The sequence below is a fragment of the Eptesicus fuscus genome, chromosome 14 (assembly GCF_027574615.1).
Source record: "Eptesicus fuscus isolate TK198812 chromosome 14, DD_ASM_mEF_20220401, whole genome shotgun sequence".
In the NCBI taxonomy this organism is placed as follows: Eukaryota; Metazoa; Chordata; class Mammalia; order Chiroptera; family Vespertilionidae; genus Eptesicus; species Eptesicus fuscus.
Genome location: NC_072486.1, coordinates 16,027,894 through 16,048,063, shown reverse-complemented (window position 1 = coordinate 16,048,063; position 20,170 = coordinate 16,027,894). Strand labels below are relative to the sequence as shown.

The window sequence follows — 20,170 nt, the reverse complement described above, 5'->3', positions numbered from 1 at the left end:
CATTGGATAAGGAGATTTTTCTAAAGTTAATCCATTCTCTTCACCCAGGAAATATGGCTTATGTTTTTCAATGGGGAAATCAAACTGCAGACCTTCAGGTTACTAACTTCGAAGGGACTTGGGAGGTGGGACCTTGGAGGGTCCTTAAAAGGACTGCAACACGCAGGCACTGTTCCCCACCTATTACAGATGCCCAGCCTGGTGGGATTCTAGCAAAGAACCTGGACGTGACTCAGAGCTGAACCTTGCTTTGTAAGCATCCATTCCCTAGCAGCGCCCTGGCCTCCACGCTCCACACCGTGGTCTCCAAGCCTGCGCGGTTAATTCCTTTTTTAATTTGCCTTCCCCTTGGGGAAAGAAGAAAGAAAACAAAGTTCCTCCTCCCCATTCACCAACCTCTTACATTTCTAAGAACAAATGGATAGAAAACCTCGTTTCCTCCGAGAAAAGCGTCCGCTGGAGGGTAAGGCGGGTCGGGCCCATCTTTAGCTTCAGGTTGACAGATGTCTGCAGCTCGTTCTCAGCTCTGCCGGCCCAGGGGGGTCCCCTAAAATGGAGCTAGCGTCCGCCCTGTCTGACCTGCCCCCCCCCCCCCTGCCGCGGTGCACATTTCAGCTTTTCAGCTTCCTGGTGGAGCTAGCTGTAATCGAGTCTGAGGGTTATTTTTCCTGGCCTCGCCTAGCCCTTCCGAGCCTGCAGGGAGCTTTAGGAAAGATATCGCCTCCTTCCCCCCCCCCCCCCCCCCTCCCCGACCCCCCCCCCCCCCCCCCCCCCCCGGCAGCTTCCAAAGGCCGCCTGGGTCTCCGCCCCGCGGGAACCAGGATTGCGATCCGCGCAGCAGTGACCAGAGCCTGAGGCCGGAGGGTGAAACCACCAGGGGTCCCACTGGAGGGCTATTCCCGCCCCGTCTCACATTTGGGGGTCAAATCGCGTTAACACCAAACCACCAACGGGGCGGGAGCAGGTGGTTAATTGCACAAAATAGAGTTAGCTGCGAGAGACTAACTTTCCGGGGGAGGGTGACTTAAAAAAGGTCCCTCCCCCGTCCTGAGCTGAAAGGCGGGGGAAGGTTATCAGCTGCTCCAGAGGCTGATGCACACGGTCCGTTTAGGGTGACCCGCGGGCGGGCGGGCGGGCGGGCGGCTATCTGCAGGCAGGCTTCCCCTCACCGTGCTTGGAAGGTAAGAGCTTTGGCATCTGGAAGTGTCAGAAAGGAGCCTTTTGCCATAAATCATCCTGAAAAGCCTTCAAATCAGACAAGCGTCTAGAGACCCCTTAAGACACTCCACCCCCAAAATCCTAGATCAAAGTGCAATTCCTGGAACCATAAACACCTATTATAACGAAAATCCTACTTATCTGGAGGATGCAAAGCCGAGGGAAAAAGGGAAGGGGCAAGGGGGCATTTGTCGCTGTAAATCCCCCCCTCCCCGCCCCCCGCACAAAATCACGAACCCCCTTTTCTTAACATTGTCAACTGCCTGCTCGGAGCGAGCCAACCACGGCGCTGCGCGGCTCGCGGAGTAAGCGTTTCTGGGCGCCGGGGACCAGCGGGCCGGGGCGCGGAGCGCGCGGGGCTGGACCTCGGCTTCTGCTTGTTGATTTCAGCCCGAGAAGCAGGTGCGAGCGAGCCCGGGGCTTGGGAGGTGGGAGGCGGAGAAAGAGAATCCACGCGGGCCCCGCGCCCAGGACGGCGGCCGCTCCTTCCAGATCACACCCGTGCGGCGAACCTCCGTGCAAAGAACTGTGCGCCCAGAGCTTACACAAACGCATCAGGAAACATCCGGCCCGTCCGTGTCTGCCCTTCGTGGATCTCCCCCGGAGGCGCTACACTTTGCAAATTTCCGAGAGGGACGAGGACACTGAGAGGGGACCTGGGGGGTGGGGGGTAGGGGGTGGGGGTAGGGTGAGGTCTCCGATTCTGAGAGCAAGCACACCCTTCTCGCCTCGGAAATGAAAAGACCCCAACTTTTTGCCCCCCGGAGACGTCCTTGGTGAACCCAGAGTCAACCCATTGTATTAAAGCCTCTAGCCTGGAGCAGGGATGGCCCCGTGGGGCGTCCGTGGAGGAAGCGGAGGAGAGCGGGGAGAGAGAGAGGGGGGGCGGGGGAGGCCGGGAAGCGATGCCTCCCTGCACACAGTCCCCCGCGGGCAGACGCGCCGGCCCCGCGGGCACCCGCGGAGGGGGCCTTAGGAACCGCGAGGGCGGGCGGGGACTCCCACGCGGAGCTTAGGCGACACGTGCCTTTTACTCCTCAGGATGCATTCCTTACGGGTGATTTAGGAACGCGCCACTTGCATCGGGGGCGGTGTTACCTAACCCCGGCTACAGAGGACGGACGCGGCAGCTGAAATGCCTCCTCCGCTGCCTAAAAGGTGCTGGCTCCCCCCCCCCCCCAACCCCCACTCCCCGCCTTCCCAAATGCTGTTGCTTTTTCTCTGGTGATCCCCACCCCCTGCCTCTGCGCTCCCCTCCCCTACCCCCAGCCCCGTTTGCTATATTAGTTGCAGTCTCTCCTTGTGTTTTAAGTCAACAACAACAACAACAACAACAACAACAACAACAACAAAAAAGCCCTGGGCAGGGTCATTTGGGAGCCGAGGAAGGCAGATTTGGGGCACGCCAGCCCCTTGGTGCCACGTGTGTGTGGAGTCCTCAAAAGGGCTCCAGCCAGGGACCAGGAGAGCTCGCCTCCAAAGTTCGGGTGCCCTCCTTTAGAAGAGAGATGGTGAAGCCCTAACCCCCACCCCCAACCCCCCAATCAAGTTTCCAGGGGCCTGGGTTTGCTCAGAGGGGGCACCTGAGCCGGGCTGCAGAGGACAGTGTCAGTCCGCGGTTAGGTGGACCGGGACTCCTCAGAACCACCACTTGGGTTTCATTGTGGAGGAAAGGAGGCAGCTGGAAAGGGGGGTGGGGGTGGGAGGAGATCACGTTACACGTTTCGGAACTTCCTAGTCCCTAATAGGTAAAGGAAAATCAGCGGAGCCTCAGAAGCGGTTATATTAATGGTAGATGTGTGTGTGTGTGTGTGTGTGTGTGTGTGTGTGTGTGTGTGTGTTAGTAGTATTTCATTAAAACCATATCCTGGAACAAAGAGTTGTTCTTTCCTATGTTCTCCCCCCCCCCCCCCCCGCTTTGTTATTACTCTGACAGGAGTTCTAAAAACAGGATTTTCCAAATCAAAGGATCCCTGGAGTCGTCCGCCCCCACCCCAGCCAGCCCCCTTCGCTCTGGGTATCATGATCCCTGACGGCGTTTTATACCCTTGATTCAGCCCGAGGACATTTAATAGCTGACTGGATTAAATATTGCAGACTCCAGCCTGGGCTATTGGAAAATCCGGGTGGTGGACTGCGCCTCAACTTCAGAGAAGGAAAGCTGATCTATGAGATGTGTTTTAAGTTTCACTCCGCCGGGGCCTTGGAGAGCAGGAAGAGGAAGAGGGATTCTCTGCCCTAGATCCCTTTTATATGTTACCAAGTTAGAAGTTTTAGAAGGTGTGTGTTGATGGGGGTAGCAGGAGAAGTCAAGGGTGGAATGAGGCCAGAGGCAACCCTAGAAATGTCCTTCTGTCCTGATGTGCACAGGGTTGGGAAGAAGGTTCTAAAGGACGCCGCCCTGGAAGGTGGGCGTCCGCCCCAGGAATGGAACCGTTTGGTGTCGGGGCGCATCACCAGACCTCTCTGGAGGGCTCGTTGCCATTGCTCAACCGGCAGTACTGTTTGCTGCTTGTTGGCTTTTAGCAATAGTAACAACTCCTTGGTTGGTGTTAGGTTTCAGGAACAAAGGAGGAAAAGAAACGTAAACTTTCTCCCAGCCCCGTGTTTAGACGCGGAGGTCTGCACGCCCCAAAGGAAAGCCTGATGCCGCAGAGTCCGGGTGGGTGTCAGGGTCCAACCCAATCTTCCACCTGAGGTCTTCCCCCAGCATGCTTTGCGGGCTGTAACCAAACCTGGTCTGTACCCAAAGGTAATAAATAAGGTTCCTCCAAGGATGGCTGACGGGTATTTAGAGCAAGTGCTATAGGGAGAAAAGATGTGTCTGTTTATGGGGTCTTTGTGCATTTTTAAACCCGTCAACCCTTAAAGCTAACGTGATCACTTCGGATGTATTTCAGTTCTGACCACGCTTTTGGAAACCCAGAAAGGAATAAGATAAACTCTCACAGTAAATTTAGATTTAATATTGTGGAAGGAAATACCCCAACTTCCTAACTTTTAAAATTTGTTTCGAGAGCTGTATGGGTGGCTATATAATCACGGTAAGCCAGGTGCAATGTCAATTTAACCGAGACTTAGGCATAGTGGTGCATTTAAATTTAAGTAAGAGTCCCAGCAGTTCATTTAATGTGCAGTCTTAAAGGTATTGTGGACAAATACTTAAAATCTTCATATGCACACATACCCAGGCCTGCGCCACGTGGTAATTAATATTCACAATAACCTCTATCGACATCTCTCTCAAGTAGAGGAAGGAACTGGACTGTCTTCCACAACTGGGCAACTGCTAATTCATTTAATTTTGTTTATGAATGGAGCTTCCTTGTTGCATAGAGAAAATGCAGCCTCCTATTTGTACAAGTCACTTAAAAAACCCTTTTCAACCAAACCTGACTTCACTTGGTAAAAACCCTATTCCGTGGGCAGCTGGGAGCCGCAGCGCGCTGGGTTCCACCCCAGGAGGGAGGGGTCCCTGCTCATCTTTCAGCTCATCCAAGCATCTTGGAGGTTTAGGGTCTGTTAGGCCTGGCATTCCTTCGCTCTTCTTATCACTCTCTACCCCTTCAAAAGGCAATTGATTAGTTTCAGCTTTTCCAAACCGAGATCCGATACCTTTCTCAGGATCAAAAGTCTTTGAGAAGCCAAGAGAGAAACGTGGGGGATGGGGGATGCGACGCAGGAGAAGGAGTGGGGAGATATTTGCCCTCCATCCCAACCCTCCGAACCCCAGGCACCGAGGGGCTGCGGGTCCAGGGAAGGGGATGAGATTGCGACTTCTAGAAAAAGGCACTTAATGTAAAACGTGCCCTCCCTTTCCGGAAGCAAATATTTAAAGGAGAAAAGAGATACCAGAAAAGGAGGTTGATGATTTATGTCTGAATTTCCCCTCTGAGCTTTGGCCTCCCTCGTATTTACAGGCGTGGCCCCCTCTGCAAGTTGTACATCTGTTCTCTTCACGTGACATTGCATAAAAGCCTGAAACATCTGGGCAAGATAAACTTCCTTCAGGTACCTGCTTAACTTTCCACTTGTGACACTTGGCGTCACCCCCCTCCTGCCTGCCTGCCTGCCTCAGTGGCTGGGTCTGGGGTGTGCTTTGTTCCAGCCCCCAAGCCCCAGGGGTCTCCCCCTCCCCCCCTCCCTGCGCCAACCTCAGCCTGGGTCTGATTCTTGGGCAGGCCTCCATCCTTACGTCTCCCACCTCTGGTTCCACTCTGCAGGTCAATGAGGGCACCATCTTGAATCCAAGGAGAAAAGTCCTATTTCCTTCGGTTCCAGCTTCAGAAAAAACAACAACAGCTGCCCAATAAGCTACTCTCTAACTCGCGCTGAGATCCAGCAGTCCCATGCACATCTCCCTATTCCCCTGCAAAATGCGAAAGGGGAGCAACTGAGCTTGACCGTTGTCTTCTACCTGAGCTCTCTCTGCTAGAAGTGGAAACGGCACGTCTTACAGAAATTTAATTTCACTCGCTCCAATCTCTCCTCCCCCAAGAAGGCTGCCTTCTGGAATGAATGTTCTTTTTCTTTTCTTTTTTTTCTTTTTTTTTTTCTTCCCTAATCTGGAATTTTGTTCCCCTGGCTCAGCCCACAACCGCACGCAGAAGGACGAAGACGCACCCGCAAACTTGAGGAGGGGGATGAGCGCAGAAGGAAAAGAAAATAGTCCACGTAAACAAGCAAGCCGGCTGCTCCAGGCCCTCGCTCGGGCAAACCCCAAACGGTCTCATTGCAGGGCGCCCACGAAATCCCGGCTGTAATTGAGTGTTGTCTTTGAGGTTTTCTGACCATGTGCTTTTTACCATGGTTACCATGACTCTGATAGAAGCTGGATATTCATTATGATCGCGCCCCATCCCTTCCCTGAGACTGATCTCCGTGGCCCTTAAGAAGGCGAAAATAAAGGGTGGGGATGGGGGGGGGGACTTGGGGGCCAGTGATCTTAACCTGCCCCACCTCTCAGTGACCTGCCACGGGCTCCTTCTGACTTTATAGACATCTGGGAATTCCATACGTGCCTTACACTCCAATTACACACCTTCTTCAAAAGACACGTGCTTTGATTTGCTGAGAACGTTAAGTGGGCCCACGTCCTGGGGGTCTTGGGACAAAAGCAAATGGGAAATGTACCCCATGGCCTGTTTCCTGGGCCTGCCTTCTGCTGTTCAGTCCATCATGCTCATTGATCAATATTTTTGCACGGGGAGGGCTGGGTTTCGCGGTTTCTGGGCCCTCGTGGGGTGGCCGGCTTTGAGAAAAGGACGAGGAAACCGAATTCTCCTTCCACTTGGCCGGCGCACTTTCCTTCCACTTTCGCTGGTGCTGGGGGGTGGGGGTGGGGCGCGCGTTATGACACACAGCAGAAAATTCTGGAAAAGTGGCCCCCCGGGGGTCCCCCTCCTGACCCCCGTGTGTCGCTCACGCGGGGCCCGTCTCTGGAAATTTGAGGTTGGGCCTTTGCCTGAAGCTGCCGCTGCTCCCCTCGCTACCGCTGACCCCGGGAGCCGCCGCCTCTGCGCCCCCGCCAGCCCAGCCGCGGGGCCCGGGCGCCCGCGCGCAGCCCGAGGGGGGCGCGGGCCCTGCCGCTGACCCCACGGTGCGGGGCCCGGCTGCCACCCACGCGGGGGAGTCTGGGCCCGCGTCCCCTCCGGAGCCCGCTGCAGGTGAGGCTCCCGCTCCCCACCGCGTTCTGTTTGGGTTTCCGTGGCGTTGGCTCCCCGCAGGTTTGTTTGTTTTTCTTCAAATTACAGATGCAGGGAAAACCGCCTGACATCATGAGAGCGGGACAAACGCTCACTTTGAAGGATTCCTGGGCAGGACTTCAAGTGAAATCATATGCCTGAGAAGAACTTGATACCGGTCTAGAGAAAATAACCAGTGCGGAGTTTGCCAAACCGTGGAATGTGCAAAATGCTCCACTTTTTTTTTTTGCAAGAGGCCAAGTGTCCCTTCAAAAGCTCCACTAGGAATAGGAGCCTGAACACCGAAGGAGCGAGAAGCCTGTGCCATTGTTGGGTGTGGGAAAAAGGGACATACATTGGGTGAGTTTCCGCTGGTTTACATGTTTCACTTGGGGAAGGGTACCTGCTGCTATGCATGAATTACCAACTGCATGTGCTTAGCAAGCGTGTGCACAAAGCGGGGAAATGGGTGTGTATATGGGAACAAAAACTTGGGTGTTTTCTTATGACTGAAGCCTGTCAATCAATCCTCACTGGACATCGTTAATGCCAACGACATGAACAGCAAAACAAAACAAAAAACCAACTTATGTTCACATTAAGCATTCTTCCTCAGTTGCTTAGAATTCACCCAAGACAGTTTAATACAATATTTGTCCTCCAGTGAATACATGCTGGTTAAGACTCCTGGGTCCAGCCACCACATGAAATTCTAACTTCTAAAACAGAAGTCCTTTTAAGTGTCCTTCAAATAAGGATAGGAAGCAAAAATAAAATGAAATAGGAAGTAATGGTGGAGAGGAAAAAAACACAAGTGGCTTTACTGCTATTCTAAAAAAGAACTGGCATCGTCATGGGTATTGGGGTTGGGGAGGTTGGCAATATAGAAATAGTCTGCAAGCTGAAAATTGTATCTTAATAGCTGATATTTCCCACACTGAATCCTTCTCAAAGTAAAACTAGCCCCCACCTTGCTTTTATTCATTTGTTTATTTCTCTGAAAATCTAGGGGAAAATATTACCTTCAGTTTAGTATTTAGTATTACTCAATATAAATGTGGCATTTGCTTTTCTCCAAAGTGTTTTCTCTTATGAAAAAAAAAATGGAGAGAGCAAAACACCAGGAAAAAAGAGGCAAATGGAAGCCTACCTATTTTTGAAACTTCTCGTTTTTATGTCATCAGAGTTAAGACAGAGATTACCTTCTCAGCAATGATGGTCAGCTCCATCCTGATGTACGTCAAGAAATCTGAAATATCAAATAGTCAGACCAAGCTAGTGAACAAGGGGATTCCTCCATGAACAATTTAGAAAATGGAGGTGGTTGGATAATACACACAAAAAAAGAGAATCACCATCTTGATGCTCATCCTTCTAGAGCACTCTCCTTATATTTCTGCCCTCCACACACGCGCACTCACTCACTCCACAAATACACCCACACGTAATTACTTCCCCATCTCATTATTTGGTAAAGGACTACCAAACCCCAAAATTAGTTTCCCAAGCCTCCACTCATCTTTTCATATGAGTAAATGCTATCAGCCTCCTTGGTAAAATACGGTCTAAAATATTCAGAATAAATTTACAATATTGTTAAGTCAGCACTCTGTGAAGGTGTGTGGCGAGGGAAACAAAAACCTTTGGCAATATAATCACCTCAATCTGAGCTGAGCAAACGCGATCTGTTTGCATTCATACTTGTCTGCCACAGTCATTGTTTGAATTAGGCAGAAAAATTACTTTCCAGTTTGAAAGTTTTTCGATTTACACTTGAATGCAGTAAACTCGATGTAAAAGTTATGAACTAAGCAATACAAACTTAGCATTTCTAATGATATTAATGATAAAAGCCAGGATTTTCCTGGCCCAGAAATAACCAGAATAAAATAAAAATCAAATACCATTTGTCCCTGTTGTTTTATGTAACTTTATCAGATTTTGTATAAATATTGTAACAGGAAAAAATTCGGTGTAATTTTGAATAAAATATGTTTGCTAATGAACTGACTAGAAAATGAATAGAGATAGCATTTAAAATTGTAATTGTCCCAATAGTTACCAAGGAAACTGGAAGTTCATGTTCTTTGTTAATTGTATTTGATTCCACATGTTCACTATATTTAAAGAAGGAACTTGCCTCCCAAATGGATAACATCAAAATGGGGAAATATTCTTAACTTTGGCTATCCTTTTGAACAAGCATGACACTAAATGCCATTGTCATTCACGGAAGAAGAGTTATTAAGCAAATTACTTTACAAATGGAATTATCTTTCCTGCTGAATTAAACTTCATTATTTTCTCTGCATTTATATTCACTTACATGTGTATATAGGTTGATAATTTTAATAGCACTTTATACATCCTTTCAGTGAGATAAATTCATTATCTAAGAGTCCTCACAAAAATTGGAGGGCATGATAAAAATGCAAGACAGTAACAAGACGAAATAGTGCTGGCTTCATACTGCTTATTTGCATTTAACTGTTTGATAACTGCCTCTTCAAAATATAAGCAAGAGGGGTGAATCACAAATTTTAAGTTTTTGCCGTTTGGGGACCTGATGAGAGATGGAGAGATGCTACGAAGCCCTCTGAACAACAAACTGGGATAATAATAAAGCTGTCTTTCTAAATAACATGCCGGTATCTGTCAGTAGCTAGTTTATTTGAGTTTTCCACTCCTTTGTTTATATTAGTGCCCCCTCCCTCCTGTGTGCCTCCAGAGTTAAACAAGCAGGTATTTATCTCCAACTTAATCCTAAGCTTTAAAAATATAGACCAAACTCTACGGTTATTAAAATTTTCAGTCATATTTATTTATTGCAGAAAAATAATATACAAAGATATTTACAAGACAATCATAAAAATATGAATGCATTTAGACACCGGATCTATTTGCATTTTACCATGGGTCATCAATAAATAAATAGAATGTTGTTTTTTTGTATTTTAAGGGTTTTCTTTTTTCCCCTCAGAGGAAGAACGAAAAAAAGGAATTCACTGACTGTGATTTTGCAAGTCAGTGTAACTCTTAGCATTTTTATTTCTAAAGGTGTTCTGAAAATTCCTCTGATTGTTACCATTTTAAAAAGGAGAAAGTCCACAATGACGCCTTTCCTTTCAGTGGCTGATTGGCACGACCTCTTGAGAATGCATGCATGAAAAAACAATAAAAACATTCTTCGTCATAAAAAAAAAAAAAAAGGAACACAAACAACTGTTCAGACTTCTATCAGAATGGAGAGGTGTGAGGATGGTGCCGCTGCCCGTCTGGGGATCACAGTCCACGGGCCTGTCTCGCTTTCTCTTTTAAAAGTGCGCCCCACGCCCTGATTCTTTGAATTTGGATTCTGCTCTTCTAATTTCCAAGAAAATCTTTGGCATAGATATTTATTTATTTATTTTAGTTATCCAGCTCCAGAGTCTCTAGACTGTCCATTTTCTCCTTCTCTGGGAACAAGGACATCTGCAAAAACCCAAAAGGGGGTAAAGTTGGTTATTGTTTAGGTCTCTGTGGCCGTTTCCTAAGCGTCGTGAGCACTGTTCTTATCACCACCACCACCACCGAGAAATTACGCCGAACAACCTGGAAGGATTTCAGCCCAAGGGCAAGAGGAAGTGGGTGGGCGGAAAGGAGGAGGTGGAATTTGGAAACATCGGTCGTAAAAAGAACGAAAACTTGAAAGCCAGAGGCGCTGGCAACTGTCCTTACCCAGGACCCTTGACTCTCCCGGTCTCCCCTCCTGTCCGTCACGCACACTCACCCACACGCACACCTTCCCAAGGGCGCACCCCTCACCCCCCAGCTCTAGCGCACGGCCTCCGGGGACGCCGGGGGAGGAGGTGGCGGAACCAGGTGGGGTGGGAACGCCAGACGGCGGGAGAGGGCGAGGAAGGCGCGGCGGCGGCAGGGACCCGCGGCCTGGCCGTCAGTCCTTCTGCCACCTGAGCCGGGAAGGGGGCGCCGGTCCTTACCTAGGTCTCCGGCCCTGCCGAGGGGGTGGGGGGCTCCGCCTGCTAGTGGGACGCGGACATGGACCAGGCCCCCTCCATCCTCCAGACGGAGAAGGCATAGCTGAGCCTCTCGTGGGCCACATAGCTGCAGCTTGCCATCTTGGAGTCCAGCTCGTCGCTCTGGAGGACCTGGTAGAGGAAGTCGATGTACCTGGCCGCCAACTTGAGGGTCTGGATCTTGCTCAGCTTGTCCGAAGGCAGCGTGGGGATGATCTTCCGCAGCGCGGCGAACGCCTCGTTCAGCGACTGCGTGCGCTGGCGCTCCCGCACGTTGGCCATGACCCGCTGCGTCTGCAGCTCCTCGTAGGACTGGGGGCTCCCGCCGCCGCTGCTGCTGCCGCCGCCGCCGCCGCCCGCGCCGCCGCCGCCGCCGCCGCCGCAGCCCGCAGACTTCTTGCCGCGCTTGCCCTGCGCCGGGCTGCCCGGCTCCTCGCCGCCTCCGACGCCCCCGCCCGCGGCCCCGCCGGGCCCCGAGCCGCCGGCTGCGCTGCGCCGGCTGCTGCGCCGCTTGCGCCCCCCGCGCTTGCCGCTCGCGGGCTGCTGCCGGTCCGGCTCCTCCTCGCTGTTGCTCAGGCTGTCGTCGGCCGGCGAGACTGGCGAGCTGGACACGTCCTGCATCATCTCTCGGGCGGCAGCGTGCGGCCTCGCAGGCCCGGGGCAGAGGGGCGGCCCGGGGAAGAGGAGGAGAGCGGGCGCCTCAGCCCGCCAGCTTCCCCCGCGCGCGGCGCCGGCCCGGGCGGTGCGGCGGCCGAGGAGGGACGGGGAGGAGGGACGGGGAGGATCTCCGCGGGGAGGGCGCGCGCGGGGGAGGCGGGGAGGGAGGCGCGAGGGGGAGGGGACGGTGTGGATGGCCCCGAGGTCCAAAAAGAAGGCGCCCGGCGGCCGCACGCGCACCCCGCGAGGCCTCCGGGAAACGCTGCCGGTGCCGGCGAGCCCGCGAGGGGTCTGGGAGTTGCACGCAGGCGGCAGACTCGGAGGCTCTTATAGCTCCGTGCGGGCGCAAAGTTTGGGGGCAGCGGTGTCATTGGCCTGACGTGGGGAGGAGGGACTTTTCCAAGTTTTATAGGAAAGTTTCCGCTTTCCAGCCCCCCTGCTCCGTCCCCACCCCCCTCCCCCCTTCCTCGGGGTCTAACAATTCGTCCTCCCAAACCATTCAAAGCGGACCTGGCCCCGGCGGCCGGCCCCTGTGCCCGCCTCTGCGCCGCCCTCCCCCTTCCCTCCCCGCGCCCTCCTCCCGCGGGCGCCGACTATTTGCTTCCGCGCCGGAGCGCGTGGGCCGCGCCCCCGCGCCCGAGCGCAGCCCCGGGAAGCGCCGGAGGGACCGTCGCGGCCGCGGGGTCGGTCCCTCCCGGAGCGTCCGTGACAGCAGCGAGGGCCACAGCTTCTGCGCAGTGGGTGATGTCTCCTCTCGCCCCGGTCCCCTCCGGGTCCGTGGGGCCGGCTGGGGGTTGCTGGGCGCGCGGGGGAATGGCAAGGACACCGGCCACCGCGCAGCCCGTTCGGTGGTCCAGGAGACAGGCCCGTGGAGTCCCCAGGGCCACACGCCCGCGGCTGGCCCGGAGGTCGTGGGCGTTTCTGGAGACGTGGCCGCGCCGCCGGGACTGCTGATCTGCGCGCCCCGGCCTGCTCTGTCACCCCGGCCCCAGAAGCATCCGATTCTTTTTCTCTTTCCTAGTGACCCGATCTCAAGCTTCTTCCCAGCACCCCGGGGACTACACCTCCGAAGGTGCTAGAAAGAGGCAGAGACGTTCGTTCCCCCCTCGGAAGGCAGCCCTGCCCTGGGAACACGCAGGAGGGGCCAGAGGGGGGCAGCGCAGTGTCTTGGCCGCGGCCCTGCTCGCCTGAGCTGCCATCTCGAGGTGCAGGGCCATTTCGTCCCCACCCCACTCCCCAATGAGGCCTGGCGTGGTGACCACTAAAGGTCCACTCCAAAGACGGTGAGCTGGGGGTTCCACATTGCGTGGACACACAGAGCTGCCAGCTGTGAGAGTCTCTTTCCCCACCCCCACCCCCACCCCTGGAGGTCCATTGGTCAATTATGCTTGCTGCACCCCAGACCGATTGCTTGGACACTTGGACATGTTAAGCGTTTCAGTCTCATAAGATAACAACAAAGAGCCCCAAAGAGGGTGTTATTGTAGAATCTGGCGAATTGGAAGCTACAGCAGTTGGTGAGCTGGTGCAGGGAGGGGAAGTCGCCCTGGAAGGAAAGTTCATTTTTGCAACGCTAACACACTTTTTCTTCTTTTTTTGGAACCAGTTGGGATAGAATAACCATTTCATGTTCATGCCTTGCGTTGCCAAGCAAACCAGAGGTCAAAAGCAGTAGTCGGTTTGAGGGGTCAGTTTTGGGGGATGCCAGAGTTCAGTGCCCTGGGCTCAGATCCCCTGCCCAGGCTGAGGTAAACTCCCGCTCTCTCCAGTCTGGACTAGGGGATGAGAATGATCTCAGCGAAGCGGCTCTTTCGTGGCCGACCGAGGGTCTTGTCCGAGGGCACCCGCAGGAGGAGGCGGGAGCCCAGGCAACACGCGAGCAGGCCACGTGGCTGTGTCCCGCTGAGGCTCTCAGCTTTGGTCGGGGGAACCCAGGCATCTGCAGCGCCTGGGGCGAGAAGGGAGGGCAAGAGGCATCTCCCCCGTGTGTGTGTGTGTGGGGGGGGGGGGGGCGAACAAGGCTGTGCTTTCTTGGGAGGGGCGGCTTACCGTGCTTGTCTCTCACCATTTTTACAAATATTCAGAAACAATGTCCACAGCGTGCTCACTGGCCTGTCTCGTGAGTCACGGCCATCCTTTAAAATCTATATCTGTCTGAAAACCAAATTCGACTTGACCTCCACTTAATAGTGCGCAGGTAGGTCTCCTGAAAACAAAAGGCGAACTCTGATAAGTCACCTTCTGTTTGCATCTTCTGCCTGTAGGACTTGATCTCTTGGGAGCAGAGATTCTGCCCTACTCTCTACCAAGTGTTCTTCTGTGCAAATCTGAATGGCAGAGTATTCTCTGCACTTCTTATCTGAAAGTCGCCGCCGAAATCTTGAAAAATGCCTACCGTTTCCTATCTTGATTTTTTTTAAAAAGAGATCAATCTGAAATCTTAATTTTGTTTTTTTTTTCCCTTTAGCCCAATTCTCAAAAAATAAAGAGATCGAATATTTGGATGCTTTCCTTTGTGGCTGTGGGTAAGCAAGACAGGAAAGTGTGGGCAAAGTGTAAAGAAAACCATACCTGACCAAGGGGAATTGGGGTGGAGGTCCCGGAGCTGCAGATGGGGGCAGAGAAACTGAGCCCCTGACAGCGCAGCAGGCGGGGATCATTAGCCGGCCCCACTTGCAAAGTCATCAATCTCTAAGACTAGTTCTTAAACAAGTGAGCCCAGCCCTTCTCCAGGCACTAACCTTCTAGGGGACGAAGAGCTGGGGGCCCATACAGGGACCCTCGGGGCTGAAGCAAAGCTCTGGATGACAGGGTTCTTAGAAGAGGGTTTAAAATGAATGACCTAACTAGAACCATGCCAGCACGAAATCTTCCTGACCCAGTCACAATGAATGACTTCAGTTCTGAGAAGAAATTTCTCTTGAACTCTTCCAAAGAGTGGAGTAGGAGGATGAGACTGGTTTCTGATTGTTCAAAGGTTACTTTTTGAGCAGAAGGGTGTAGCTTGTGGGATGAATTATCTCTCAGAATGTCTGGGGTTTGATCCTCCCTCGTTTGCAAACTACGGTTTCCCGATGGGATTGTCCATCTCACTTTGCTCATTCATCTATAGCTATATCCTACCTAACGTTATATCTAACAGTTTTCTTAGCCACCCTCAGAGTAAAAGCGGGATCCCTTACAATGCGCTGAGGAGCCAAATGTTGCATCTGTTGTAAACACAACAATAAGGGATAGCTTCAGAAATACTCAGTTTAACATATGAAAGCTAAGTTTTAAAGCCTAATTTCAAAACGCTTAAAAAACAGTCTTTGAAATTTCCCTCTGAGCCTGAACTCAGCCAGACTTGAAGAATGTAAGTGAAGCGCTACCTTCTTTGGCAATACAGTATTAATTGCAATTTAATCTTCTTTGTCTAGTTCTACAATAAGTTTTCTGAAAATAATTTAACTGAAAACAAAAAAAAAAGTTCTTCTTTTGCACTAGATAATTCAAAATGAGCTTTGTTTTCAAACTGCAAACTTGGCATGTTCCTGCCTGAGGAATGTGTGCTGTGTTAAATTTTTTAAGAAAACTGTTAGAAGTAACAGAGTTAGGAATCTCATACTGAGCATATTCAATAAGTATGTATGTAGCTATATCTTTAACGCTTGAATATGCGCTGGCATTCTCTTAGCAACAGTCACTTATAAGTCATTTGAGAGAAGGAGAAGAAACACACATACACACTATGGATCTCTTAGCAAGCTGGTAAGTTTTGCTATGTTGGGTCTTGCACAAAAGATGAGTAACTGGATCTGTGTCCATGCTTTCTCACCAGTCTTTGGATGACCTACCACCTGCTTGCTGGCTTAGAGTTCTGTGCAATAATTTCTCCGAATTGCATGAATGAAGCACAGGATCATTCACACAGAAGGGTGCGCAAATTGGAAAAGGCTGCAGCGAGTGGATCTCAAATGAGGCTGCACATCATAGATTCAGTCTGGTTTAAGTGAGAGGATTTTATTAAAGGGCAGTACAAAGTTTGTGTCAGCACAAGTGATTTTGATAACTGTGCAAGAGCAGATTCGTTCTCTGTGACATGGGTAGCCTTAAGGATGTTGGAACACCTTGCCCTAACCAAGGAGTCATTCTCTTTCTCTTTTACTGATAGGCTAATTCATGAATTTAACTGACTCTACCGTTCTCTTTCTGAATTTCTTAAAGAAAAAGAAACTGAAGTTAGAAGGAACTAAGATTTGAAGCTCACAATCCAGAAATAAATTGGAAAAAAAACACACACACACACATAAAGCAAAAGAAATTGAGTTGCCAACACCTCAAGTGAGCAAATCAGAATTTCAAATAAATATCAATTTTTTAAGTATCTGGCATTGCATCACTCAAAATGAGGATGAGATAAGGAGACATCACTTGCCAGACTTGTAGGGAGAGAAGAATTAGAGTGTGGAAAAGTGTGGAGTTTTGAAGAACCTTTCCCCAAACTCTTTATTACCTTATTGGGTGTGCAGGCTAGAAAGTCTGTGCCCATCTTTGCTGCCAATTAACGATGAAATACATTCTTCCTTTACTTATTTCAAAGAATTAGCAGCAATAATTGAAGAAATAATGAAAGAAAGTCAGTTATTCATAGAGGTTTTTATCATGGCCACAATCTTTCTACATCATGTGCATTTTTTAATCATCTGATACTCCAGCAATTTAAATATAAATCAAATGATTTACATTCTGTTTTCCCAGCTAAATTTCCCTTTCTCATTACAACTTTCATCTCTGTTCACTTCAAGGAGTTTCCTTTTTTTCTCTAATGGCTTTTACTGAAGTCTTAAATCCTGTATTCATAATTTGGGTTGATTCTTTAGAAAACATGTTGTTTTTGCTAGTGACCACAAGAGGACACAATTTCCCAGAGAACTTGGTTAAAAAAAAAAGCTTGTGGAAGAGGAAAGCTAACAACATAGCAAAAATATTACACAATCAACGAATGTCATTTTAGAGATGTCTAGTTGATTTATGTCACTTATATTAATTTTTAAAAACAAACATGAGTTGGCATTCAAGCTATAGATTTTTTTTGGAAAAGTTAATATATATTTTTTATTGTAGAACATAAAAGAAAAGCATACATTAATGAAAATATACTAAAATACCATTTAAGGGAAAGTGTTTATTTTACATTAGCAGAATTTTGTACAAACTCTCACTGACCAGGAATTTTATTTTCTTAACTTTAGAGCCATGTTTGGCAATGTAAAACAGTTTTTAAAAAATATATGATCATTCCAAAATGCCTTTGAAAGTTTAAATTTTTAGTTTGGGCATTTGGGATGTCTTTACATTGAAAAATTACATGGAAATTATGTTTTATGTTCTGTCAATTCATTTAATTCACATGGTAGGTTAAGACCTAAAATTATGTTTCAAACATATAGGAAAATAAGATATTTTAAAAATATTGACTCCCAACACTTTCCCAGAATTATTAACACAGAATATTTTACTTAATTTAAGATTGTCTTCCTTTTTACTACTACCTCTCAAGAAAAGGTTTTGGGGTGTCTTATTACTTTGTAAAGTAAATGAAAATGAGTTATGTCTTGATATTTTTCTGGATGAATTTTATAGTTCTGGTGGAGTGCCATGACAACTGAGCTGGGGATTTCGGGTTCAGTTGGAACCCAATGCTTTTGTTTTGCATTTGTGTCTTCTTGCAGATAAATTTCTCATCACTTTCTCTTATCCCTGCTGGAGGGACTGAGCAATGGACCAAAAGACCTGGGGGAAAAAAGAGAAAAAGACAAGAGAACAAAGTAAAAATAAGGAAGCAATGAAGAGAGAAAGCATCTGGAGAGAGGGTAAAAGATGAAACTGGAGCAAGTGAGCAAAAGGGAATTGATGGAGAAAAAGAGAATGAGGCTTGATATGCAGGAGGAATAAAAGGCTTAAATGACATGAGAGAGAAATAATTGCACTTAGTGGGAAATAGAAACGCACCAAGATTATTTGCCTCAGTTTCTGCTCAAAGAGATTTTTGTAAGTAGCTACCTGTTCCTTATTGTAGATATTTAGTTTTAAAAATCCATGTCACTGTCACCCAAGCCATAACAAAAAGAAGAAATAGGGTGAAGGGCCATGAAACTTTTAATTATCATTGGTGTTCATCTAATAGGAATGCTCTGTCCAGAATTAAAGCAAAGATGGCAACGTGTTGTCATTACTGGATCTCAAAATGGTGATGGGGAAGACATCTGGGGCAATACTGACACCATTACTTCTTGAAAAATGCTATGAACCACGATAGGATTTCTGAAATCTTGTGTGGTTGCTAAGACTCCTAGCTCATTAGTTATTTTCCACTTGACCTCCAGAATGGAGATCAAACTGGATGTTTTTCCCAGTAGTTAATCAGGATCAATGCCTTTGACCTCTCCACCTCAGATTCCTCAGGGAAAGACATAGTGTAAGTGATGAGTCTTATTCTAACTCACCTCTACTCAAGACCTTGAGAGACTGTAGGTTCTGGTTCTGCCTAACGGTGCATCCGGAGATCTGAATTCTGGTTTCAAGTGGCATGAATTAATTGCAGCACATTTATTGATTTGTAGTTTAACAAATTTGTCAGGTTCTTTAATAATTTTAGGTGCTCTGAGTAAGAAGATTTAGTCTCTGACATCAAGGATGTCATGGTCTAATGGGAAATAAAACGTGCAAACAATTTTGTAACATGGAGAGCTAAATGCTGTGATAGATGTTTTCTCCCCCCCCCTTTTTTTTTAAAAATATATATTTTATTGATTTTTTTACAGAGAGGAAAGGAGAGGGATAGAGAGTTAGAAACATTGATGAGAGAGAAACATCGATCAGCTGCCTCCTGCACACCTCCTACTGGGGATATGCCCACAACCAAGGTACATGCCCTTGACAGGGAATCAAACCTGGGACCCTTGAGTCCATAGGCCGACACTCTATCCAGTGAGCCAAACCGGTTAGGGCTCCCCCCCCCCTTTTTTTTTTAAATTGATTTTATTGGGGACATTGGTTCATAATACCATGTAAGTTTCAAGAGTACAACTCAACAAAACACCATCTGCATACTACATAGTACACCCATCGCCCAAAGCAAAGTCTTTTTCCATCCCCATTTATCATCTCTCTTTTTAAAAATATATATTTTATTGATTTTTTACAGAGAGGGAGGAGGAGGGATAGAGAGTTAGAAACATCGATGAGAAACATCGATCAGCTGCCTCTTGCACACCTCCTACTGGGGATATGCCCACAACCAAGGTACATGCCCTTGACCGGAATCAAACCTGGGACCTTTCAGTCCACAGGCTGACGCTCTATCCACTGAGCCAAACTGGTTAGGGCCATTTATCATCTCTTTGCCCACCTCCACCCATCCCCAACCCCCTTTCCCTCTGGTTATGTAATAGATGTTTTCTTTCTTTGTTTTTTTCCCTTAATCCTCAACCAAGGATATTTTTCCCATTTATATTAGAGAGAGTGGAAGGGATGGAGGAGGGGGGTGAGAGAGAGAGACAGAGAGAAACATCAATGTGAGAAAGACACATTGGTTGGTTGCCTCCAGCAAGGGCCCCAACCTTGGCAGGGGATCTAACCTGCAATCCAAGCATATGACCTTGGCTTGGAATCAAATCTGTGACCCCCTGGTCCTAGGGCCGGTGCTCTAACCACTGAGCACACTGGCCAGGGTTGTAATAGATGTTTTTAAACAGTGCCAAGGAAGGAGAGAGGACCTGATCTGAGGTGACAGGATGCCTTTAGATTTTGGGAAATCACTTCACTGAGATGGTAGCCTCCAGATAGACTGCCAGGAAACTTGTCCCAGAGAGAAACGCACAGAAAGGCCCACAGGTCAAATGAAGATGCACATGTCGTTTTCGTTTTACTGAGTCAGTTTGAGACATACAGCAAGAAAGGGAAATAGATGGAGTATGATTAATATCCTAGGACAGGTTGCAAACAGGCAGGAAGGACCATGCTACCCAGATCCTGGTGTACACAGATCCGCAATGTTAATATCCTCTCTCTCTCGCTCTCCTACCCTTCCTTTCTGTCTGTCAGCCTCCTTGATAATGGGGGAAGAGGTCCAAAGTGTACCGTGGGCAGTGTTGGAGGGCGGCTGGAGCTGAAATGCACTTGCTCTGCCAGAGAGGCACAGAGCATATACGCTCTTTCACAGCGGGGCTTAGCACTTAACCCGCCCAGCAGCTATGTATTTTACCTTTCTCTCTTGGACAGAAGCTGGGTGGGCCAGACTGGATGTCACCAGTGGGGATCCTACTTAAGCTCTCATGATTATGGATGCCTCATGAATATGGGGTTCTCTGATTGCTGCATGACTATTGATGCAAACATAAGTCTTTCTGTCCCTTCCCATTTACTGATGTCTAAGATGCCCCTCAGGTTGCTTCCTATTTCCAGGCTTAAGGTCATCTCTCCTCCTTGTTTCTCTTCTCTTTAGCAGAATCGGATATTCACAAACAATACAGCAAGCATACATTGCAGTTTTCCTGAAGTACACGCATTGTTTCAGCTTTAGTCTCGAAGGATGAAGAGGGGTGAACCAGG

The 20,170-nt window shown here is 49.0% G+C and overlaps 1 protein-coding gene across 1 annotated transcript; it reads right to left on the bottom strand.

Annotated features, from left to right (window-relative positions):
* Positions 1–9,714: 9,714 nt before the first annotated feature.
* Positions 9,715–11,929, bottom strand: TWIST1 (twist family bHLH transcription factor 1). Its single transcript, XM_054726104.1, has 2 exons — positions 10,883–11,929; positions 9,715–10,373 (listed from the first exon to the last, which is right to left on the bottom strand). The coding sequence occupies exon 1, from the start codon at positions 11,540–11,542 to the stop codon at positions 10,925–10,927; it is 618 nt and encodes a 205-aa protein (XP_054582079.1). The 5' UTR covers positions 11,543–11,929; the 3' UTR covers positions 9,715–10,373; positions 10,883–10,924.
* Between the last annotated feature and the right edge of the window lie 8,241 nt (positions 11,930–20,170).